This window comes from Phalacrocorax carbo, chromosome 5 (genome assembly GCF_963921805.1).
Source record: "Phalacrocorax carbo chromosome 5, bPhaCar2.1, whole genome shotgun sequence".
Classification (NCBI taxonomy): domain Eukaryota; kingdom Metazoa; phylum Chordata; class Aves; order Suliformes; family Phalacrocoracidae; genus Phalacrocorax; species Phalacrocorax carbo.
Window position 1 is genome coordinate 29,868,661 of NC_087517.1, and position 26,579 is coordinate 29,895,239.

General features: G+C 39.5%; 1 protein-coding gene across 2 annotated transcripts; it reads right to left on the reverse strand.

Moving 5' to 3' along the window:
• Window positions 1–1,028: 1,028 nt before the first annotated feature.
• On the reverse strand, window positions 1,029–26,322 carry CMKLR2 (chemerin chemokine-like receptor 2). Of its 2 annotated transcripts, XM_064451823.1 has the most exons (5): window positions 26,031–26,322; window positions 15,893–16,007; window positions 15,105–15,322; window positions 13,429–13,575; window positions 1,029–2,367 (listed from the first exon to the last, which is right to left on the reverse strand). In XM_064451823.1, the coding sequence occupies exon 5, from the start codon at window positions 2,349–2,351 to the stop codon at window positions 1,299–1,301; it is 1,053 nt and encodes a 350-aa protein (XP_064307893.1). In that variant the 5' UTR covers window positions 2,352–2,367; window positions 13,429–13,575; window positions 15,105–15,322; window positions 15,893–16,007; window positions 26,031–26,322; the 3' UTR covers window positions 1,029–1,298. The 2 variants fall into 2 exon arrangements, with proteins under 2 accessions (XP_064307893.1, XP_064307891.1); XM_064451821.1 differs by lacking the exon at window positions 15,105–15,322.
• Between the last annotated feature and the right edge of the window lie 257 nt (window positions 26,323–26,579).

Sequence of the window (26,579 nt, forward strand, 5' to 3'; positions counted from 1 at the left end):
CACAGAAACTAGGTAGATTATCTGAAAGGCAGCTTTATTCTATATACCTAGGCCAATAACAAGGAAAAACCAGTTAAATTTACCCAAAGCTTATGCTTTTACTTTTAGGGGAGTTTTACCCAACATTCAACTTTTTAAATAAGTGGTATTGCATCAGAAATTGGTCCGCTCCACTTAGAATATATATTTTCATTGGTGCATGTGTGATCCTACAGCAAGCAACAAGTTGGAACAGGATACAGCATAACTGGGACTGCTTCATCTTTCTTACGGGAGTGGACTCCATTTCCTGGATGTACTGCCTTGCCTCTCATTTGGCAAGGAAGTCCAAATTTGGCTACATACTTGTAACAGAATATTGTTGAATTCACTCTGCCCATTTTTTGAAGATTGGCATTAAGGCAAACAAAATGTTATATTATTACTTTACCTTTGTTTGACAGAGCAATTAAAAGCAAATCAAGAGCAACTGATAGTTGTAAACCTCTTTGAGCCTGAAAGTTTAGAGACAGAAAAAGAACAAGTGTGGCAGGGGACCTTTAATCTCAGCCTCTGTAAGAAAACTTTTCACTAATTCTTTGCACATTTCAAATGAGCTTAATACATATATGAAACATCTGCTTAGTATTTTGCACCTAAACGGTGCTAAAAGCACAAATGACCAGAAAACACAGGATGTCCTTGGTTCTGAGTAGAAGATAAAGAGCACTGGGAGAAATCAACTTTAATTTCCCTATTTTTCTTTTTTGACAAGGAGGGCAGCAATTCAGTGTTCTCTGTCTTGGGATTCTTCTCCAGTTGCAGATTGGAGCCACCAATAGCTTCACTTAGCTGGGATGTAGCCAAGTGATTCCTTCTTAAGGCAATACTAGACAATCAGAAGACTCATGACCTGTTGATGTATGGCCATGACCTCTTGGATGAGAACACCTTGATCAAGAGCTTTATCAGTGATGGCAAGGAGGAATATTTTTATTATGTGCTCTTTTGATATCAATGAGGTATGGAACCACAACAAAACAACAGGATTGCAACAACATCCCTGATCAAAAACCTAGTTCAAGCAATTCCACTTATGCTGACAACTTTCAGTTCAGGCTGTGTGTGCATTGCAAGTACACCACACCCAAATGATGTGTCCTTTAAAAACCTTTCAAGGAAAGCAGCAAGTGCAATTAAGCCAGCCTTTTACATAAAACTGTATATGCAAAGATGCACATCTGACTGGCAGATGTGAAGTCGAGAACACGTCCAAATCTCCTATCAGCTGTTTTGGAGACGGATGATGACAAGAGCAGTCACTGAGCAGTTTCACAATAGTGCACAGGCGCGTGGGTGTTGTCTGAGCTCCACAGCTGCTCACTGACAGTTCCTGAGCGGCTTACCTCCCACAGTGCCAATTTTAGCACCTCAGAGACTGTTGTCTTGACCTGGGCCTGGAACTTTTTGCTAATCAGAACATAGAGAATTGGATTGAGGCAACTGTTGATGAAACCAAGGCCAGTGGAGAGGGGAATGCCATCCTGCAGTAAGCCATGCAAGTTTTCATCATGGTGAGCAGACAGCTCCACAATGCTGAATATGTGATATGGTGTCCAGCAAACAAAAAAAGCTACAACTACAGCAATGATGGTCCAGAAAAGCCTGCTGGAAGTCAATACAGTTCTCCTCTTCACTTTGACAATCAGCAAGGAGTAGCAAATTACCATGGTCACTAGTGGGAAGAGGTAACCGAATGCAAGCCTCACCCAAATGAGAATGTGATGTGTCAGCAAAATAAGTTCTCTGTCATGCACATGGAAGTTGTTGTAGCAAATGGTGACGTTGTTGAGAACTGTAGCTGTGTCTCTAAAGTATAAGGCAGGACCACCAATAACTGCAGCTGACATCCAAATGATCCCACTAAGAATGAGGGTATTCCTTACAGTCCTATATTTGTAGGAAAAGACTGGGTGGACTAAGCGGATGTAGCGGTCAAGACTGATGAATGTCAGGAAGAAAACACTGGCAAACATATTAAGTAGTGCAATGAATGAGTTCATTTTGCAGAGCCACTTCCCAAAAGGCCAGTGGAAACCCAATGCCACGTATGTAATATAGAGGGGCAGGAAGAGAACAAAAATGAAATCTGCAATGGCCAGATTGAGGAACCAGAGTGTAGAAACAGATTTATCCCACTTAAAGCCCATAAACCAGATGACAATGGCATTACCTGGCACTCCCAGAAGAAATGCCACACTGTAAAAGGAAAGGGAAATCACATGGGCAATGCTGAGGGAGGACTGGGGTGATTCATCTTCCTCAGACAGGTCGTAGAAATAAGAGTAGTTCTCAAAATCTTCAAATGTCATGTTGCAGATTTGGTTTCTAGGGAAGAGAAGAAACGGAACAGTCAAAGGAGAAATGTTTTACTGCACTGCAAATAGTAATCTGCAACTCCTTTAAGATCTTGGTCATAAAAAAAACCCAAAACATTGACTGAGTTTCACAGAACTATCACTTTTTAGTTGTCAGTTGCCAGCACAAAGCTTGTGGAATATTTTGGTCACAGGCATTTCAAGAAATACTCAAATCAAGACAACATTTGAAATCTTCAGGAACTGTTTTCCTTGCATTTATTTGTTAACAGAGAACACTGAGCATAGCATCACTGATAAACTTCTGTGAGACCAGATGCAAAGTTTTACTGAAGCATGATCTTTCTATTCTTTTCTAGTCGGGTTTCATATTTTACTGCTCTGTTCCTATTTGAAGAAAGTTTTCTGGATTATATCTGTCAGAAATCAGAGAAGCACCAGGCATCTATGTAGGCAAAAAGGTGCAGCTAAAATGCCAGGAAGCCATTTTTAATAGAATTACCACCCACACCCCTCCCCTCAAATTATAGTTAACAAAATCATAGACAGTGGTTTCTTCAGCAACTGAAAGTTCATGGGTTTATTCCTCTTTCATGTATCTATCTTTGTATCACAGAATGCTGACTTTCAGACACATTCAATGTATTAGCTTTCCTTAACATATCAAAGGATGTAGAGAAGGAAACATACAGAACATATTTCAGGGTCAATATATAAAATTGATATTCTTCCACTGGTGAGCGGAGAAACAGGTAATAGATGAAAGAAAATAAAGCTTCCCAGGAGAATAAGACAGACTGTAGGAGCTATAGGTGAAAATATGTGTGTGTCCTTTTTTCTTTAAGACAGAATTACAGTCTCAGTTTTCTTCTGTTGCAAAAGCTTCTGGAACTTACAAGTACAACATGATTTTTGACACAGGAATTTTCTCCTAAGATTTCAAAGGAAGAGTGTGGGAGGGAGAGAAGGGGAGGGAAGGAAAATATAAACCAAAGAAAAAACCCAGAAAAAAAAATTATGGGAAAACAGATAGCAAACAGGGGTTGGACAGGAAAAACACTCAGAAGTTATGTGTCCATTCCACAGTACAGACAAAGCTACAGCACAGCACAGACTGCCGCAGTCTCACAAAAGTATCTGCCATGGTCAAAACAAATATTCTGCTAAATTCTGTTATCATTTAAAGATATATTGTCTGGCTGGACTTGGCTGCACTAAAAACCTGTCCCTGAGAGCAGGATTACAACCAGTCCATTAGCTGTATTATGGATGAGCTCACCAGTACACTTCTGAGCACTAGCTCAATTCAGAAACTGAAATTCAGCCCATGCTTTTGGAACCCAGCCCTGCATTCCTGTAATTCCATCAATTTTAGCATGCTAAGGGCAACAGGAGCAGGGTCTCCAGAGCACACTGCCTGCAGAACCACATCTGCAAGCTTGTATTCATGTACATACCTTTCCTCCAAAAAAGTAGTTTGCTTATTTTGAAAGGATTACTCACACAAGTGAACACAAGTGCACACGCATTAGCAGGATTAGATTTCTCATTCGTAGATGGACAGACAAGGAAAAGAAGAAAAGTTGTGTAATTTTAAATCTCTTTATTAAAAAAATATGTAATAAGGGTCAAGGCAGCCTGCTCTGTCAAGAGGCTATGATAACATTTGCCCTTTGTAATTTACATCAGGCTGAAGGAATGTTATTTGGTTTGCTATCCTGATAAAATGATACTTATTGGGCTGCATTTATGTAATTACATGCCCTTTGGGGGTAGATTCTGCACCAAATACCAGTACCACCCATCTGAGTCATTTCTTCAAATAGTTTAACATCTGCTGAGAAATAGTGTAAACAAGAAGCAGTACCACTAACATCCAGAAAAACATTACATTTGGACAGTTTTAGGGGACAATCAGATTAATAATTGGGTTTCTAAGTGTCCTTGTCTATATACACAACTATACCTTCAAATAAAAATTATGCAATTTATCAAAAACAATTCCAATCTTTCAGACTGTTGCTGATCAACATCCTGTATTCCAGTCACTAACCAATTCTGCTTTTAAGTTTCTCAAGAGCTAGCACAACAAAACAATACTTGCATTCAAACATTTCCTCCCAAACATTTTTTTCGTAATGGTGCTAAAAAACCATAATGACAAACAAACATTTGCCTACTGCCCCAACAACGTTAATTTTATATTTAGCATTTCAAAGATTATGTATAGCAGGAGAAAGAAAACATACCTAAATGAATACCAAATATTTACCAAGCATCCTGTAGTTCAGAACTCCTCCATTGAAAGAGCACACCTTTAGAAAGCAATTATTCTTCCAATCTTGTAGTTTTCCTTACTCTAACTCCCCGCTTTCCAATGCAGTATCTTTCAGTAGTGGGGGCAAAAAAGCAGTAGGAACATTGCATATCATTGCTCCCAGTGCACAGATGCTTGAACTAGACTCTATGGCTAGGCCTTAGCAAAAACAGACAATTACATCTGCAGAACCCAGAACTTTTACCTCTGACATCCACATATATGAAGCACTTCTATAACAGGACTCATGGTCTTAAGCCCTGCCCTGAAAAAAATAAGCAGTAGGGGATTATCAGTGGAGCTATGCTGGTTTACATCAATAAGAACCCAGATTTTTTTCTCTGGTATAACCATTAGCCATTATTCAGCATGTATGTTTCTTTGTGTTCTTGAAACACATATAGTCTCAAATACATGAGTTTCATTTTTATTTTTCAGAGTGACACTGTCTTGCAGTTCAAGTCTAGGTCTTGAGAGTGAAGAAATCTAATTCTATTCCTTATTCTGTCACTGATTTCCTGTATGATCTTTGACAAATGGCCTCATTTCTGGGCTGGAAAGACTCTCATGAACCTGTCTGCAAACAGAGGTTCGGTAGAGAAAACAAGACACTTTCCCAGCAGTTTCCGCTTGGCTTTCAGGCCAACTACTAGAAAGGGTAAGGGAGGTTTGGTGCAGTTCACTGGCTCAGTCCCTGCTGGTCCAAGGTTGCAAAAAGAGCCAGAGCGAGCAAAATATTTTTCAATAAACAGGAAAGTGTGGTTAGAGGCCTGGCAATAGGACTTTGGGGCAGCCACAGGTTACAGAACAGTGTTGTATTATATATGGATGAATATAACCAAGTTTAGACTTCATCCTGCCTTCTTTCTTTTTTTTTTTTAATAGTAAACAGCTTGTGTAAAGTGTACAGTCAGCAGCTGTTTAACTGGAGTCTGTTCCTGTTTGCTGAGGTCACAAGCAGCTCTGAAAACTGAGCATCTTTCATTCAGTTGCTTAATTATGAATATAGTGGCATAATTTTAAGCAAATAGGCTTCAGAAGGTTGGACCAGGAGGCTTCATTTCCTGTCCCCTTCTGTAAAATAGAAGTTAATTACTACATGACTTCAAAGGAATATCACAGGCTGGCACTTGGTGCTAGTACCTTTTAAGTCCTGGGACAGAAAACAGAATTACCAAGAAATACAGATCATTAGGAAATATTTCTAAAATACGAAGCCATAGAACTGCTGAGAAGAGACTTCACCATGTGCTACATGAACTGCCTTTCTCTGAATTTCAGCAGGGAATTACAGAATTGGATCTCAAATGACATATTCATAGCTTTTTACTACAAGTACCTAGAGTTCATTTTCTTTGCCACCATGACAGTATTTCATAAAGTTGAGCCATAATGACTGCTTGGACAAATGATTGGGTCTGCTTAAAATAGAACAGCTTTTGTCACACTAAGAATGGCCTTACAGTTATGACATGGGACCAGTACTTTGGACTCTATTCATGGCTATGCTACATGCATCCTGTTTGACCAGGGAAAGTCGTTTGACCTCTCCATGCCTCAGCCCTGAGGTCAGTGGAATGGCTTTGGAAATAAATTACATTGGCTTTTCAGGCTAAAACAGGAGAAAACAAAGGAAACAGTTGCAATTTCCACTAACTTCACTTGGTGCAGTCTTCCTGGGAGTTCAAAGTTCTCTGGGCACCACACAAGCGAGGGTCCAACTTAATTACACTCGTAGTTTATGCCACATGTCTGGGCTACAGCCCACAACAGTTCTCTCTCACATTTGGTCCTCATTACTTCTGAAATTTGCAGAGAGGACCAAGGGAACAGCTTATTCATTGTCTATGTTAGTTAAAAGTTAGCACAAGTATTTGGGTACTAGTCCAAAAATCTATTTGTTCAGTATGATGAACAGTTCTCAGAGCCTCTGGCCAGCTAAATTGATTTCAGAGGTCACAATAATGGGTCCCAACTTAACAGGAAAATTATGGTTTGCGGAGCTGGCTGCCTCAAATACATAGAGGGAATATGTTACACAAACACTCCTATTAATGTCTTTATGAATAATTCTGAGCATATCACATTCCACATGTTGATCTATGGCTAAAGGGAAACTTATTTGATTGATTCACTTCAACTTTTGTCATTTAAGAGTCAAATGTCGGAGAACAACTAGTTTCTCAAAAGGTCACCTAAAGCCTCCTTGTCATGCTGTGTCTCAGCAAGTTTGTCTGGATATTGAATTCACCTGAAAGCCTGCAAAAAATTTTCTTGGGATTTTTGAGGTGCTAAATTTTTTTATGTAGCTTCAAAACCATAAACATGAAATTCACCCAGTAATTAATCTGTAAAGTTCAAAACAGAGAAGGCTGAGCAAGTTTTTTAGGGTTATTTACCTATTTCTGGCAAGTATTTTACAGAGACATTAGAAAAGATCCTAGAACTCACAAGGAATACTGATGAGATTGCAAACTGTCATAGATTCATATTTGTCTCTCAAAAGAACCACTCACATCCAGGCAGAAATATTCCTATAGCCAAAATGCCTGCTATACCCATACTACAAAATTAAATCATAGCTATGCTATAATTTAAGCCTAAAGCTGGCCCTGCAGACAAAGCTTCTAGGAAATGAGCATTTTAAGCTAGTATACACAAAAGCAGATTCAAGGCTTGTGTGTATGTTTTCTCTTTCACGGACACATCCACAAATGCCTATCTCTTGACTATCATTTTAATGGTCATTAGACATGGTAACAAAATTACTCTGTAAGCTGTCCTGAATTCAACAACTAGAATGGGTTGTAATAGATATGATATGTGACTGGAAACCTTTTCAAGCCACAATATAGATGTATTTGTTCTAGCAGACAAGGCAAGAATGCAAATAACCATCATTCTCTATTATGTCTCTCAGTGAAGCAGTGTTAGAGATGGATACACAATGTACTAGCTAGACATCTCCTAAAATTTATGCCAAAAACAACTTACTTTGAGCAAGGCCAAACATGACCCTGTTAGTCATAACACACCACTTCATCTGTGGTATTGAAGTCATTTGACCAGATAATATCCCCACAACATTTTACACAAAGTGAGCATTACAGCAGGATTAACAAACCCCTATAGAGCAGACTCAGTTAATACCAGTAAAGCAATGATTTCAGACCAGCACTTTTGCCACCACAGAAATGTTAAACAACAAATGGAAATCCCAACTTTATAACTAAATAATGCTGCTGTAATAGGAAAAGTATCTACAGTAGGTCTGAGCTGAACATAACATATCATCCAGACAGCTGTTGCAACTGAGCAGCGTACCATTACCACAATCAGGTAACTCATAAATGTCTGCAACCAGCAACTGCATAGCATCAAAAGTGATTTATTTCCATGTTGATCTCAGGCACCAAGACTTCCATCCCCAAAGAAGACAAAGAAATTCAGATGTCCTTGGAATACGCACAGGGGGCGGGGGGGGGCACTTGGTAACTGTGTAGTTAGCACTTGCTCCTGCTCTTATTTCCTTCTGTCAATACAGCTAAAAGTAGAAATATCTTCTTTCATATTCCTTTTGAACATAAGGAGTTGCTGTAACCACTGCAAACATCAAGAAAATGACAGGTGATATCTGTGAAACACTTAAAGCGACCCCGTTCTGGAAAAAAAAAGAACATCTAATCAGTCTTACAAGTAGGTAAAAATAGAAGTTTAGGGAAACAGTGCCACTTGAGATTTAAAATGTGGTCTTATATTGTATGTTTCAGCACTGCTGAAGTATTTACATAATCAGTCATATCACCTCAGTATTCATAACCCTTAGTGAAAGTGGGCTCAAGTGAGAAGTATCATCAGTCTGGTTTACAGACGAGGAGGCTGAGAATGACCTACAGGAAGTCTCTGATCAAACAAGGTGCTAAACCTAGAATCTCTGCCTAGTGGTTCAACCACAGTTCTATCCTCCTTTCTTAAACATAACACTGTCCCCTCACTCATGATGGAGCAGAGAAACCACAGCTTCTCCTCTGGGAGACCTTCCCCTTCCTGAAGAGAGGCTCTCCCATGTGCTGTCATACCCACTGTACTGGAGGGAGCCAGCACCTACCTGGACAGCCCTTGCAGATTCTTGTCTGTTTTCTCTATGCTGAAAGGAAAAGGAACCTGGACCATTTGCTCATCATATACTTTAATCTGTCTCTGCAGGTCTAGGACATACCTCAGAGCCATTAAGCATACCCTTCAGATGGCAAAGCCCAGCAGGTACACCATATATCATACTGGCTGTGTCCTCAGCATGTAAGATATGCACACTAATGAAGTACTGTTCCAGGGAAGTTTCACGTGTTTTCTGTTCGTCCACAAATGCCAGAAGTATTTTCTTTGGCTATAAGCCACCATACTAACTACGTATCTGGAGTAATGGAGATACCCGATTTAAAATTTTTAAGTGCCTCAGCTTCACAGTGGCTGAATTGATAAGATAATGAATGCTTGTATTTCTAATCAAGCGTGGCTTTTTACATTTTTTCATGTAAAAAACATTTAGAATTTTTACTTTTCAAATGTTTCATATATTTGTGATGAAAGAAGATCTTGACTAGCATTCGTATGATCGTTACATGATCACACAGCTCTGCGCATTTTTTTAATGGTTGTACTCCTTCAGCAAACACATGCTTTAACCACAACTCTCTCCTAACAGGAAGTAGCAAAATGAGAGCAGAGAATAAAGAGTGAATGCAGAGATTTCTTTCAGACTATCAATTGTTGTCTCAGCAGACAGATTAAGACCCATTAAACAGATGTTAGACAACAGCCATTCTAAAGTTACTGCAGGGTAACAACAGGTCATTATGGAAAAAAATATAATAACCCTCTCCAGCAAGACACAAAACCTCTGTTAAATAACAGATAAAAAATAGCTTACAATCTGTTATACTGACAGTCCTTTTAACAAGAAGAGTTAAGAGCTAACCCCAGAGAAAATTAGCAACACAACTCATTCCTCAAATATGCCTTCTTATATCCCATTCTATTTCACATATTAATTTCCCCGTCACTCCTAACAGTACGCCTGGCTATGTACTGCCCTCTAAATTGATCTGTTCTTCTACGTTTATTCTACATCAGTAGTTTCTTCTAGCATGGTCATAATATTGCTGTGATTATGTTACTCTTGGCACATACTTTTGCATGGGTATATCAGAACATCCAGTTCCAAAATATGGCTAGTATGTAACCAAAACATTCCAGCTGATAACATACTTTATTCTGTCCTCACAGTTAGTAGACTAGGATCACTGTGTAAAGTAGATTAAGGGTGTCTACTTCTGTATCAGTGTTAGGCAAATGTTCCTACTCATACAAAGCTATCTATTTTATTTATTTTAAGATCAAGTCTAACATAAGCACTGCCTGTATTTCTGCAAAATTGAAAAATTCATATTAATACAATTTCAGGAAGGCTGGATATTTATCTGTCTCCCTAATATGGCATTAGGAACACTCCCTAGCACTGATAAGAATAGATGGCGCCTATGATTAAGGTGTTAAATTAGGAACTTGGAAATACTGGTTTTACAGGCTTCCCATATTACCTTTGCAAATCACTTCTCAGTTGACTCAGCCAGGTATGGTACAACACCCTCAGTTCAACACGTTACTTGGTCTTCTTAAATGGACAATGGTTCTTAACCTTGCTGAAACATCTCATTAAAATGATGTAGGGCTAACCTCATTACAAAAGGATCACTAGAAAGAAGAAATGGGAGTGTAGAAAGTGATATTACATTGATGATCCAGGACTTGATACTCACCACTTCCTCTTTCTTACCTAGAAGGCTTCAGAAGAGAATAAAACTTCTGTGCCAGGCTCACACTTGCTAAAAGCAGCAAGTATTTTATGTTGGGAAAGTACCCAAAGACCCTAGCCTTTGAGATCAAAGCCTCACTAGATCTAGGCACTATTAGCACATATTGAGAGACAATTCCTGCCATGTTTATAATTAGACAAAATAAACAGACACAAGAAGAGTAGGGAAAGGAACAGAAGTATCTTGCCCAAAGCCAAACAGTAGATTCAAAAGGTATAGTTGGAGGCAGAATTTAGATCTTGCCAAAAGAATGAAGAGGCAAACATCTCTTTCTGGGTAGAGGGAAAAGGTGCTGGTTCTTCATACTTGTGCCTTGTGATTCTTGAAATACAGCCTTTGAGAAGTATCAAAAAGGGACACAAGAGCCTGAGCTGGGGAAGACAAGTAGGAGACGGCAGCCAACTCTTTGCTAGCTAATGTCCCTGGCAAGGACTGGAGACGTCTAGAGTGCTGGCCTTTGCAGATAACCCTTGCAAACAAATCTGACTTGTAGCAATGGGTTTTATTAGTTTCCCTTTGAGCCCACCAATGAAAAGTATTTTATCTGCAGCAGGTCTGTTCAGTTCACCTAAAGAACTGTACTGCAGTAAAATGGTGGGCTAGGTGTAAGAGAGCTTCTATAGCCAGCAAAAATTCTCTCTGGAGAAGAGCAGCCGTGGGCTGATACAGGGCTTTTTGCTCCTGTCTCCAGGCCCTCAACCTCTAGAATGTACTGAAGATAGAAAGAACACAGAATTAGCTAAGCTCCCCTGGAACTACTACATGCTTCTTTTCAGGATACTTATTTTTCTTTTTCTTTCAGGAGCCTCAAGAACACTGCAAAAGCAGTAACAAGTGTGGGAGAGTCAATCTGTGCATGATGGCATCTTCCCTTCTGAAACCAAATGTCTCTTGGACACTTCCCACCCCAGACACAGCAATCCCTTCTGGTAACAGGCCATGAGAAACTGTTCCTCCCACTCAGCTCTCTCTTGCAAAGCCAGCAACAACAGAGCCCTGCACTGTTGTGAAACTACTAGCTTCAGACTGAATGAACACAAATCGAACCATTGTCAGAAATAATGAGTGAAAATTAGCCAGGCAACCAGCCACCACAGTAAGAGAGACAGCTGAACTGTTGGCACGTTCCATAAGACAAAATGAATAAATAAGCAAATAACAAGACCATTCAACAGACTATAATCCTCTGCAAAACTAGCTGCTTCGTGTGTGGAATAGCAGTTATTAATAAAAATTTAATATCTAAAAACAGATCACAAACTTCAAGTGGCTTTAAAGAAAGAATTTTCTTATGTTTAAGTCAACTGGCTTCATTAGGAAACAGAGATACAAATTTTCCTCTTGAATCAATCTATTAGAAAGAAACACAAATCTAACAGCATTTCAGAAGTTGCTGGCAGCAGAGAAAGAAATTCTTAAAATTAAAAGGAAGAATTTATAATGTATAGTACATACAAATTGCATTATTTTCATCACCAGTTTTCCTCTGCCACCACCATTGCAGTAAAAACTTGTACTCAGATCCCACCTAGGAATCCTTATACAGAGTTTTCCTGACTTACGATTCCTCTTCACAAAGGCAATTAGAAAATCGGAATCATAAATTCATTCTCTAGAGTCAAATAACTTCGACTATGCCACACTTAAAAAGATTCTAAGTGCAATAAAAGCAGACTCTAATATCACTCATAGCACGTATAAAATCCATAGGATTAAAGTACACTTGGTAGGACCTCTATCCTGGCATAAGTGGCTGATAATGTTTTAAATTTGGGCAGAAGCTGCAGTGACATTAAACAAAAGTAAACTGGGTTATCAAAATATTTGCATTTCCTAGTTCAGCTGAGGCAAAAAAATAATATAATGCTAGTAAAAGTAAGCTGTCATAAGCAAGTTCATCCTGAATCAGTTTCTACAAACCTGATCTGACAAATTCATTTACCCTGATGTACCCTCACTCACTCTCTTCTCCTTAGCTATTAATTAATAAACATTAAAAATTATTCAGTAATACCATTTTATTCAGCTAGAAAGCAAACGTGTTTTAATTCATAGACAATCTATACATCTTCCGTAAATCTACAAGAAGAGGTCTGGGATATTGTTTGGCTTTGCAAGATCACATTTAGAAAGGCTACAGGTGACAATGCCATGGTTATCACAAAGTCTGAACAGGAGGTGGAATCTAGCCCTGTCTCATTATACAACAGTATATAAGGCTTCAAATCTTCTTGTCACCTCCTAGGAAACACGCTCCCAAGCACTTAATGACAGCTACGTTCATACCCTACTTTATTCTACAATGCTAAGAGAAAACACAGACACACCTTCCAGCTCAGATCACAAAAACCATTTTAAATTCTTCATTACTGTAATTCTTCAGATTATTTTGTTAATCTGCAATTTAAATTGAAATGATTTCCAGTTTCTATTCCAGAATATGTTCAGATCAGAACTGAGGTACTTATTTCTAATGATACTGGGAACTGCTATATGTACAGGAGATACAGTAACCCTAAGGAAATAAAAAAATTAAAAGCAACACACAACGGGAGATGGTGGCAGGGAGAAAGATTTAAATCAAGGTCACTCACCATTCTCTGACAGAATAAGACACTCCTTGAAGTGTGTATAAACACATTCAAAAGTAATCAAAAATTAAATTCACACATACTTTTGTATCTTTTCTTGTAGCAGGGGTGGTTCAAAATAATCTTTGAAATAAATATCACATTCTTTCTTGCAAGAAGCTCTTTTAGCCACTATATGCTACACTACCTTACAGGATTTGCCTGCAAGTGTTGTTGTAGCTGTAGAAACACATTACTTAGAAGGGAGGGAGAGAAAGATTTAAAGTATAACAGAGAGATTGACCTACCTTATTTAGTTCTTTGGAACAAAACACGCTGTAAATCAGGGATGTGAGCTCTGTAGCAGAAGGAAGAAGTAGTGATCTGCAGAGTTCAGAGTGACTTCAGTGTGATTCCAGCTGCTTCACTTGGCTACTGCCTTCCTTCTAATAAAGCTGCAGAATGATATAACACCGTGTTTGTTTTCAGCTGAGGAAGTTGCTTCCAACTTCCCTTGGTTTTCCAGACCCAGTTTTGAAATATTGCCTTTCTGTATAATCCCAGTATTTCACCAAAAATAAATGTTAGACATGTGAATGAATCATTTTGGTCAGTGTCCAAGCAAGCAACAGATGTGGTGGCTGATGAATGGAAAGAGACCTTACAGTTCTAGGCTGCTTTTTGTTATGCAGAGAAGAGATTGAACAGTATTTCTTTGTAAGCACTCTGGTTTATAGAAAATAATGTTGAATGAGCAGGAAGATGCTTAAAAAGTCACACTGAAAGCATCATTTTGTAACTGTACAGTGAGATACACTAATTTTGTATTTATGATTTGTAAATTAATCTCCTTTTGTACGTAAGAGAGAAGTGAGCTCCTCAAAACATCACTAATTAGTGCCTCTGTCTGTCAGTCAGTGCAACACTGGTCAGAAATTTGATCTGGGTTTTAGGAGAGGTTTTTTTGCTTGTAATGGCACATGAGTCTGTGTGTCTCTAGGTACTTTGCCAAATCCAGTTATTGTAAGGCAGTTAAATCAACGGCTTGCTTGGTACTATTTCAGTAAGACAAAAGAGGAAATTACTGGGTAGATAACACTCATGTATAATCTACAGTAAAGGAAAAAGACCTCAGCAAGCAGAGCCACACATTTGCCAGATGCTTTTCACCTTCTCGGTGAAGGGAGCATTCTGGAGAGTGCAATGGATTCTAGCAGTTTTGGGGTAGTGAGGAATTGTCCTTAACGGGCTGTTTCCTTCACCATAAACTAAAGCAGGCTTGGGACTACACTAACATGTACTGGGGATGATAGTTAAACTGCTTCATCCTTCACAACCAAGGGCAGATCAAATCTCACACAGCAATGTTCCCCACTCTTCCTACCACTGTACCAAACATGAAATCACAACTGCTAAGGACCCAGAAGACATTTTGTGGTGATAAGCTGCCATAGAAAACAAGATTTTTTTTCCCCCCCGAAGAACAGCAGATTAGTGCATTTAGATTATTTTTTTCTACCAATCTGTCCTGCCTACATTTGCTCCTTTTCAATTGAAAGGGACTTTTGCTCTGATGAGCAATTACCCAATTTGCACAGTATAACCAGCATGTGTAACATATCTGGGAGAAAAAAGAGAAGAGAAATTTACAGACAAAATTGCATTTAATCTGAAAGGATTTTGTTCTGCTTGTTTTCTGTTTAGAGCTACATACAGCACTTTATTCTTCTACAGTTTTGATTAACCACAGTGGGAACCTTAAGTTCCTGAAGAATATAAGCTTGGGCCCTAAATGTTTCCTTGTTCTAGTTCCTTCTATGCTCAGACACAGTAAAACTGGAATGGTGAGTCCCAAATTACGTGACTTTCTAATATACACTTTCATGCAAACCATTAATGATTGACATAATTTTACAAGTGTGATCTTTTCAGATAATTTTGTGAAATTTATATGATTGGAAGAAAATTAATGGAAAAAATGTACCTTGTTTGCTTTCCTGTATTCTCTCCTTTCTACTTGGTAGCTGTATTTTATTTTGCCACGTCATTTGTGCTTTTTCAACAGGGTAAGCTAATGAAGCCTTGGAGTTTTTACTCTATACTAAATATGCCAATATGCCAGAGCTATACTGAAGAAGGACATGCATTCATGAACATACAGTGCATGTGGGACTTGCAGAGCAGAGAAATACTACTTTATACCTGATGGAAAAAGAACAAAGGAGAGCATTTTCATGCAAATAATAGATATTGGGTTGTCCAGCAGCAAATAAACTAGGTCTATTGAAAAGCACATGAGTTTTAAAAGCACTTCTAAGTCCTTATGGTTTTTTAACCCTATAAAACAAAACAAATCCAGAGGATATATGGGGAAAAAAAAAAGATACAGAGGAAATTGTAATGGTTCTACCTTTAAATTGTTGTAACCCATGATTTGAGTTGCATGTTATAGGAAAACCTTCAGAAATACTTCACCAAAGCACGAATTACAAAGCAATAAACAAAACCAATGTAGCTTTAATTTACCTGGATTACCAACAATCGCCTGATAGTTCTGATAATGACTTCCCACTGCTGGGACCACCGGATCTTATTGAGCTGCTTGTTAGTATGTGCAGATAATCTCAGCACTAACAGACACCTCAGACTGAAGTCAACGTGCACTAATTTAATTAAGTTGTACCATGAATTTGCGAATTAGGTCAAACAAAAGGTACTTGTTTTTTTCTCAGGGTTAATTTAAGCTGAAAAACACATTAAGAAATTACTTACCTTTTGAGGATTCAGCTGTTTACAGTTCTGTTCTTTCTTTTAAAAAAAAAAAAAGATCTTCACTGTTCCTTTGTCCTCACTGTTTGAATTAACACCTCATCGATTAAAATCCACTCTGGAAAGACAGAGTTACCTGACAGTCAGGAAAAGGGTAATTTCCTTCCTTCCTGTGAAACTAATGACTATTCATGCTTATCCTTCTGGTAAAGTTGTAATGTTTACTTGTGGCTTAACAGCCCACTATATACCATAGTCAGCAACTATGACAAAATTCTCCAGCGACACATTTAATCCAAACCACCTTGATGAACAGAGGTTTGGCTCATTTAGACAGGTCCACATCCTCTTTCTCTGCTGATAGGAGAAACCTGAAGATTTTAATGTATAATGTGTTGAAGAAATTCAGTAATTCTGCAGAAGGCAAAATCCTTCATTTATTACTTTAGTCAGGTCAAAACACACAAGCATATACATGAATTGCTATACGTGTACGTGTGTATATATATGTATATACCTACAAGTTCGAGCAGGATCTTTAAAAGCAGCACTTAATGAAACTCCTGCAAACAAAGTCAGCAGAGTGTTACATTCTATGAAATCATGAATACAGGAGAATAATTTACGAGGAAGGGAAAGAAAAAGATATTTTTTATTATGATACCTGGAAAAAATACTATTAGAAATAGCCCTTTTTTCCCCCTACATTTTGTTTTTATGTAAGTATATAAAACTTTTTTTTTCATTTTCCATAAATAAGTAGGAATAATTTTCTACATAACTTTCAGACCACAGCTATTCAAATTTTGTATTCATATGATTATAAAATAAGAGATTACACCTGCCACTCAGATAATGCTTGAAATCCATGGAATTTTCAGAGGGTGTCTTAACAACAAACCTTCTGATATGTCATTGAGAACTAAAGAGTATAGTCATTGTATAGCTAAACAGCCAACTTGGCAACAGTGTTTTTTCCATTTTAGCCAAGTGCTGTCTCCTCCCATACAAAGGAATGCCAGTGTTTGGAAAAATAATTTCAGAGAGAACTACAGAGATTACAGAAACAAAAATAAGGCTACGCAAAATATAGTTGTTTCACTATGTATTTCACGATCTTGAGTACTGCTATAGGGATTAGCCAACTTGCACTTTTTTACCTCATAAATTACCAAGAACTCCAGAGTCACTTAGAGAGGTCTTAGGAGAGAAGCCCTCAAAAGGGAAGCCAGAATTTACTGTTATGCATCTAATTTACAACATACAGATTAAGTCAGGTGTCTCAAAAACTGCTGAAAGCCTAACCAGACTAGGTTCAAAGAAATCCAAAGCACAGAGATGAACCTGAGCCACACCTCTTCAGGATTTTAGCTGCCTCCAACCACTCAGGTTCCAAGTCACTAGCAGAGCTGCCTACACCTTTTCTTTCAAAGAGCTGAGAGATTATTTTCCATTTAGAGTATAAATTCCGGAGATTCATCCATCTTTTATGTAATAGGTCTTTTGATTAAAACCCCAAATCCACAGTTCAAATAGGATTATATTGTAGTGTGACACACAATGGACATGACGCAGTGCCCCAAGACGTATTTAAATTTCATGTTCTGCATTCATCTACTAAAAATTCACAGCTAAATTATTGAAGCCTGTCATGATGAATAACAAAGTACAAAACAAGCAGATCCACAGGGAGATGATGATCGCAAGTTCCCATCCTTCACTATTCTGCAGCTAGACTATTCTCTCGGCTACCGTGACTGAACTGGTCTCAAACACTAACAAACTGCAAACAGGGATATTGAAAAGGACTCCTAATCCCCTGCAAAAGAAACAGCTGAGGGTTGATACAAAATTAAAGACAGCTCCCTGAAAATACATGCTAAGAGGCAGGGTGCCTCTACAGGAGTCATGGGAGATCAAGCAAGGTTGTTGCTTTGCAGCATTACTACTCAGAATCTTAACTAAGGGGAACACCTATGCACTTGTGGAATCATGGAGCCTGCTGGTTACTCTTTATAATACTGACCAGCCATTGACACTCCTTAGGATTTATGGAGATGCAAAGCTTTTAAATTGGACAGTAGTTCAGAATCACAGAATGGTAGGGGTTGGAAGGAACCTCTGGAGATCATCTTGACCAACCCCCCTGCTTGAGCAGGCACACCTAGAGCAGGAGGGGGCACAAGAATGCATCCAGGAGGGTTTTGAATGTCTCCAGGGAAGGAGACTCCACAACCTCCCTGGGCAGCCTGTGCCACTGCTCTGGCACCCTCACAGTAAAGAAGTTTCTCCTCATATTGAGGTAGAACTTCCTATGTTCCAACTTGTGCCCACTGCCCCCTGTCCTGTCATTGGGCACCACTGAAAAGAAGCTAGTCCCATCGTCCTGACTCCTACCCTTTAGGTATTTATAGGCACTGATGAAATCCCCCCATAGTTTTTTCTTCTCCAGGCTAAACAAACCCAAGTCCCTCAGCCTTCCCTCATAAGGGAGATGCTCCAGCCCCCTGATCATCTTGGTAGCTCTCCGCTGGACTTGCTCGAGCAGTTCCCTGTCCTTCTTTAACTGGGGGGCCCAAAACCGGACACAGTACTCCAAATGTGGTCTCACTAGGGCAGAGTAGAGGGGGAGGATAACCTCTCTCAACCTGCTGGCCACACTCCTTTTAATGCAGCCCAGGATATTGTTGGCCTTCTTGGCCACAAGGACACATTGTTGGCTCAGGGTCAGCTTGCTGTCCACCAGCACTCCCAGGTCCTTCCCAACAGAGCCGCTTTCCTGTAGTTCAGCCCCCAGCCTGTACCAGTGCATGGGGTTGTTCCTCCACAGGTGCAGGACCTTGCACTTGCTATTGTTGAATTTCATCAGGTTCTCCTCGGCCCAGCCCTCCAGCCTGTCCAGGTCTCATTGAACGGCAGCACAGCCTTCTGGCATATCAGTCACTCCTCCCAGCTTGGCATCATCAGCAAACTTGCTGAGGTTACACTTGATCCCATCATCCAGGTCATTGATGAATATGTTGAACAGGACTGGACCCAGCACAGACCCCTGGGGAACACCACTAGTGACAGGCCTCCATCCAGACTCTGCTCCATTGGTCATGACCCTCTGAGTCCTGTTGTTGAGCCAGTTCTCTATCCACCTCACTGTCCACTCATCCAACCCACACTTCCTTAGCTTGCCTGTGAGGAGGCTATGGGAGACAGTGTCAAATGCCTTACTGAAGTCAAGCTAGACAACATCCACTGCTCTCCCTTCATTGACCCAGCCAGTCACACCATCATAGAAGGCTATCAGGTCGGTCAGGCATGATCTTCCCTTGGTGAATCCATGTTGACTGTTTCTGATAGCCTTCTTGTCCTCTACATGCCTGGAAATGACCTCCCAGATGAACTGCTCCATCACCTTTCCGGGGATGGAGGTGAGGCTGACCGGCCTGTAGTTCCCCAGGTCCTCCTTCTTGCCCTTTTCAAAGATGGGAGTGACATTTGCTGTCCTCCAGTCCTCGGGCACCTCTCCTGTCCTCCATGACCTTTCAAAGATGATGGAGAGTGGCTCAGCAAGAACATCCACCAGCTCCCTCAGCGCTCACAGGTGCATCCCATCGGGGCCCATGGATTTGCGAGGATCCAGTTTGCCTAGGTGATCTCTGACCCAGCCTTTCTCAACTGATGGTAAGCCTGCCTTTCTCCAGATTTGTCCTCTCTTTTCTGGGGGCTGAGATGCCTGAGGGCCAGCCTTAGCAGTAAAGACTGAGGCAAAGAAGGCATTCAGCAACTCCACCTTCTCTGCATCCTGTGTTACCAGGGCCCCTTCCTTGCTCAGGAGTGGGCCCACTGTATCCCCAGTCTTCCTTTTGCTGCTGATGTATTTAAAGAAGCCCTTCTTGTTATCTTTGACATGCATTGCCAGATTTAATTCCAAGTGGGCCTTGGCCGTCCTCGTCACATCTCTGCACACCCTGACAGCATTCCTATATTCCTTCAAATGGCCAGTCCCTTTTTGCAGATCCCTTTTTCCAGCTGCTTGCAATGGGGTATGCTCCCGAACATCTGTGCAAAACTGGTGCAAATCAAATCCAAATCATACTCAATCAGCTATGGATGTTCTGAGAAGCTGTGGTCAGTGGTTTCAGCACATATTAATTTGTATTTTTAAGGTTGCTTTTTATAGTCAGCTACATTTCTCAGATTGTTTTTCTGCTTAGTGGATGTAAACACATTTGTGGAGTGTGCCAGGTGACCTTGACTCCACAGGGATTTAAGATATTTATCCATAGAAATGCATGTGAGACAGGGAGAACTAACGCAAGTTTCTGCTTACTGCTCTGCATTTGCCCTCTCCTCTGATCACTCTCAGGGGAGAGAAGATAGTTTTGCTTCTAAACACCTACCCAGCTCTCAGCCTCTCTAATGAGATGGGAGCTGATAAATCCCAATAAACCTGCTACTTGTGATATAGGCAAAGTAAATTATTAGAAGCCATGAGAAATGCTTTGCTAGTTAAGGGCTTAGTCTATAAAGTCAATATTAACTCTTCCATCGCCTTCAATGAAAGCAAAACTAACACTGTCTCTAATAAATTGATAGTGGGCTCAGGGAAGGAAGCATAGGAAATCAGTCTAAGCAAAGAGGCAGCTAAAACCCCCAATATTTATTTGTCCATGCTAGTTCTACTCCTTAAGCTGTATCAAGGCATACAAAAGTTAATTTTAGCATGAACTTGAATATGGAACTTACATGAATATAGAGACTAGAACTACATCATTTTCTGTAAAGGCTATTTAAGTAGCTACTTGACGTTTCAAGAGAAGTAGGGACCCTTCTTTTCAAGGCAAGAGAAGGGAGCTTGTGGAGAAGGGAACAGACACTTCTGCATTTTAAGATGAGAACTAGGCAAAGGGGAATTACACTAACTGTACATTGCTTGGGTGCAAATCACAAACTGATTACTTCAGTATTAGAAACATAGACCATCCAACAACATAGAAGAGACTTCTGGTTTTACTGATGGACCAGAAAAGAGAGAGACTAAACTCTGATCCAAAGAATTATTGCAGTTCCAGTAACAGTATGTGAAATGCTGAAGAAACACAAATCAAACAAAAGGCTTTTTGTTTAAAAGTTCTTTCTCTCTCTTTTTAATTTTTTCCATGAAAATGTCTGTATACTTTCAAACGATGAGGAAAAGGTTTCTTTCAAAGGCTGATGTTTTTGCTTATCAGTATTCCTAGCCTAAAATTAAGTTTTGTCCTTGGGGGGAAAAAGAACCAAAAACCCAGGAACTTGTTTAACTTTCCATTTTTTTTCCTGCACAGGATGAAGAAACCCTTCTTTAAATTATTCCCAGGGTAGAGCAAAGTAGAGAGTCTGCTTGCTCTGAGATATAAGAAAATATCTTATGTGGTTTATTGCGGAACATTAAAAAAATTTAACATGATTTAGAACAGCCAGTGCAGAGGAAAATAACACTTACTTAACTACCTTGGGAATACATTTTGACCCCACCTTAAACTGACTGCAGAACATCCAGTGATTCAACATAATAGTATATCTATTTGGAACTCCCTGACTCCTATAAAATGACACTACAGACAAGGAAGCTGTAGGGGTATTTTACATTCAGGATCATCCTATGTTCATCTGCATCTATTTAAAACGAGAAGAGTTCAATTGAAATTGATTGATATAAGCATTTAATCAGAATATTCCAAGGGGTCAAGGCAGGTTCTCAACTTCTGGGAGCTTGAAAATTCTTGAAAAACAGAATAACCCTCCAAGAAGCTTTGAGAAAATTATCTCTTTGTATCAGAAATACATTATTCCCTGTTTGAGTAACAAGAAATAATATTTACTTTTGCAAAAAATACCTTGGAGCTTCTACTATCATAGAGTGTGATGTAGGCTAGAAGGGAGTAATAGTCTTCTACTCTACTTATTTAAAGTATTTCAAGACTCTCACATTAGCATCTGATTTAAAAGCCCACACTAATTTGTAATAAAAAGGCTGGTTTAAAAAATGCTAATCAAAACATTTTGCCATGCAGATGAGAATAATTCTGGGTATAAGTGTATTTCAGTCATGTTATCTGACTGTGGTTAATACAAGAACCTACTGGTCCTTTTCTGTTCCCTTCATAGCTGGAGACTCTCGGGTTGTAGAACTTTCTTCAGTATGGGGAAATGGAGTCACTTTACAACTTTCCACTGCATTTTCCAGCATGTACATATCAGAAACTATATTTCCAAGTAATTTGATAGTGAACAATTATATTTGAAATCTTTGCCAATTCTCAAGAGTCAATCTGACTATATCAATCAGACAATTTAAAAATCCATGTTATTTTTGAAAAATAATTTGAAACAATGGCAAATAGAATTGAGAAATTCTAAGGGACTGTTACTTTTGAAGCTAAAAAAATTCCATGCCAACACGAAGGTCAAAGAATATCCTGCACTTCATGAGCAGTCACCTCGAGGCAACCCCCAACCTGCTTCCTGACCTAGTCCTTTTCTTTGTGTCAGTTCCCTAAAAAACCAGCCATAGTTATTTCAGAGAGATGAACTGAACAATCATAAACAGAAAACAGAAATGGCTGTGAATGTAACAGTAAACTATTCAGCATTTTATGATGAAAGATGTGTTCTCTGAAAGCAGATTGCTCTTTCAGGTTACAAACTGGAAAAGGATCAGGAGATGAGTCTCCCCTTTACTTTCACTCAAGTGAATTTTACTGTGCTCCGCAAGAGACCACCTTTCCTCCACGGTGTCTTAGGTACAGCATGGTTTGTCTTGGTCCAGTAAATAAAAAATTCAGGTAGCGTTAAGCCATGGTATACAAACCTCTCAACTGCTGATTTAATTTCTTTGCATTTTCTTTTAGAACAGAAAGTCCTAAAAACATGTTAATTTACTAATGGGCAGATTCAAAACAATTGCAGCAATATTAGGGTATGGATTTGAAATGTAATGTAAGAACATAGTAGCCCATCATGTAGAAACTTTCTGAAAACACTGAATTTGGATAAATTTTGTAGCTCTACTGTTTAAAGTGACACATTTAGAGTTGTCTCATCAGCTGTTCCTTCTGGATGACCCGTCAAACAATCAGCAACAGCTGTAACAGCAATAATACTATGCTCTGGGATCAGCATGAGTATCTCAGAATTTTGCTCAGCACTATTAGAATAAAAACCTCTGTATTCTCCAAAGTACATGTATAGAGAAATGTATTCTTGAGAGCAATTTTAGTGCAAAAAAAGAAGGGTAAAAACCATACAACTCTGAAAAACTAAGCCCATGAAAGCAGCAGCACAGCCTTCAAATAACAGTCACAAAAAAAGGCTCAGGGAGGATTTACTTCTAAGACGACATGCAAAAAGATTCAAACTGCAAAATAGTTCAAGTAAAGTTTTAAAAATTAAAAACTAGACTAAACGAAAGTAAAGCAATATTTTTTTTGAGAAAATTATTGGTCCATACATTTAAAAAATGCTTTTTATAACCCTCTCAGTTTTAAGGGTATTTTAAAATTTTTCCTTGTTCCCTATCCAATCATGATTCAATTATAAAACTACTGCTAAGTTTTTTGGTTGTGTTAATGATTAAGCAATTAAAATGATAATTTGTTACAATTTTTTACATCTTAATAGGGTAGTTCTGGCAAGAGAATGAAAAATAGAAAGAGCAACCTTAAAATTAGACTATCCCTTATGTTTGGAGTTAAGCTAATATCCCATATATCAAGGATGTTTTATTGTTAACTCAGGCAATGCTCTTAAAATTTACAAAACCTTGAGCACAACACAAAAAAAGAACGCTCAGTTTTAGATAAAGTGAGCAGAATGCCCATAATAATGAAAATAAAATGTATAAAAATTTGTTTTTCCTTTCCGGCTTGCATTTAATTCCAGTGCCATACCAAAATAAATAAAAGACAATTATTATTTTAAAAAATAATATATTTTTCATATGTTGAGCTCAGATCCTTTGAAGAATTTTACAAAATACAACAATTTAAGGATAAATCAGGTTTTAAAAATTAGAATGTACAAAGCACATAATGTAACAAACTAAAAACCTAGGCAAGAGTTTCCTGCCAGCTAGTTCTACCAACCTTGATTTTCTCTCTTTACAGTCTGAACCCAACTGTTGGAAGAAATTTGAGACTTTCTTTTAGGAAAATAGCTGTTGTTCACCTTTGTCAATTTTTCTTAATGTTTTTTGTACTTTGACATATATATTTTGCTAATGGAAGTGGAGAAACAGCAAACCAACGCAAAAACAGAAAGCAAAGCAGTGAAAGCGGTACCGGACAGTTTACAGAAATTGAATAGATGAGTATAGATATCAGCAAAGGGAAAGAATCAGATGCTTAGAACAGGAGAGAAAGAGTTTTTTAAAAGGGGAAAGGAATTTTGTAAGCCCTGCTCAGTGTTCATGCACGTATGTGAGGAATAGGTTCCTAGGGAGGAAAAGGAGACTGAGGGAAATGGATATCTCTCAATACCTTACCCAAGCTTGATTCAAGGTGCAACCTCAAGTTCATAAATACAGAAAGAGTTGAAAGTCAATAAATACTTGGCAACATGTCTAAATTCTGCAGTCTTTGAATGATAGTCCAAAAGATAGACTTACATTCTATCCTTGCAAAAATATTCAGGAACATTCCAAGGACAAGCTATATGGCGTTATAAGACAGACTCTATAGCCTTCTCTTTGCTAAGGACTACTTCTGTTTTACATGAGCCATTCTGGAAAAGAAATGTCAGTACCTCAGCTATGTGATCGAGTTTACTTTGTTTCAAGTTATGAAGGGTCAGCTGAGCCACAGCAACTCACTAAGACTGCTATGAACAGTCATAAAGGTAAACTATCTTAGTCTCAGATAACACGTTTCAGAGTCTGGTTGCCACAGATGGAGTACACACTTTTAAAAATTGCAGCTCTGCTGACATACAATAAATTGGGCGCGTGCTTGAGCTTTCATGCATGTAAGTCTTCTCTGCAAAAATACTGCATCTGCAAAATTTTACGGCAGCTTCTTACAAATCTCCACTCCGATCCATAAGATTCCATCTAAAACTAGGTCTTCACTTGTCCATCACTGAGTTAAGAAATCCTTTCCATGTTACCAAAGTGATTGACTCTCCTACATATGCTTGTATTGAAATCTTGTATCTGCCAAGATGTCTCAAGTAAGCCATCATCTTATTCAGTTATCTCCAACAAAGTGAATATAGCTAAAACAGGCATAAAATGATTAGGGGACCCTGTCAGCCTTAAAAGGCAAAAACATTATGCTACACATAACTAAACAACTAAAAAGTTGTCTTCTCTCCCTCTTTTTTTTTTTTTAAATCAGCTCCAGTTTTGCCAGGTGCTGTATTATACTAGGCAACAAAATATTACCAGGCAACTTCAGTTCTGTATTAAGTAATTATTTTTCAGCAATAAAAACGTATTCATATCTATGCACATATCAAAAGAATTCAACAGTAATGGAGGTAGTTACTTCCTAAAGAAAAGTCTTCTCCTGCTGTTCTTCCATTTGAGATTTGTGTTCAATTACTCGTTCAGTGTGGGTGGACATTTCTAAGCTATGGTTTCATAATCACACAACAGCATCTTTTTACAGCAGGCTGTTTAAATTTTCCGTATTATGGTGTATTCAAGATTCCCCACCGCCACCACTGTACAATCCAAGCCTGTATCTGTACCTGCCTTCACACACAGGGGCGTTGAGTATCTTCGAGTCTGCCCAGATTACTTAAAAAAATCCTGCTGCTTCAGCATAATGAGACAAATATGCAATAGCTGGTTTCCCACGGGAGAGCAGATAAATGCTAAAAACCACAACTAAAAACAATAGAACCTGAACCCATTATTAAACCCATTTCTGCGGTGGGGACAGACGAACGGGACGACACCCAGATCTAGCATTAACTCAATCAATAAGTCAGTCTTAGACCTTTCTATTTCTACTTAAACAAGGTACACCATGAGGAGCAAGCTATTTTTAATGACAAACATGAAAAAAGTGTAAAACCTACAGTCCACTCTCAAGCATATGAAATAATGTGTTTTGAAGGAGGAAATAACTATCACGGTTCTTGAAATAAAACTTATCAGAGACGCTACCTCCCAAACCAGAAAAATCCCGACTGGAGGTGACAAAAAGACGCAAACCCCCGGTCTGTTGGAGCAGGTTTCCAGCGCCTTGGCTGGAGAAACCGAGGCTTTTCGGGCTCCGTCCGAGCTGCGTCAGCCCAGCTCCAGTGACAGCGAACAGCCGGGGCCGAAAGGACGGGCAGCTCCCCGCTCTGCTGAGGCGGCCGCCGCCCCTCAGGGGCCGAGCGCAGCGGCAGCTGCCGCGGCGGCTACGGGCCCGCCTCCCGCTGCGCGGGCGCGGCTGGCTCGGGACGGCGGCGCGGAGGGGCCCAAGTGGGCGGAGCGGGGCGCTGAGGAGAAAGGAGGGGCCGGAGGCGGGCAGGGAGCGGCGAAAACCCCACATCCCTCCCGCAGCGCAGCGCAGCGCAACGCAGCCCCGCCCCGCCCCGCCCCGCCCCCTGCTCCGCCCCCGCCGCGCCACCCGACCCGGAGAAGGAAGCAGGGGATGGCGTCCCTTCACCCCAGCGTGGCACGGAAGAGCTCACGGGGGAGTGATGGAGGTGAGGCAGCACCGGGGCG

Bases quoted from the DNA above. Each gene is read 5' to 3' on its own strand.
- CMKLR2 (XM_064451821.1), bottom strand. From the start codon at position 2,351: ATGACATTTGAAGATTTTGAGAACTACTCTTATTTCTACGACCTGTCT.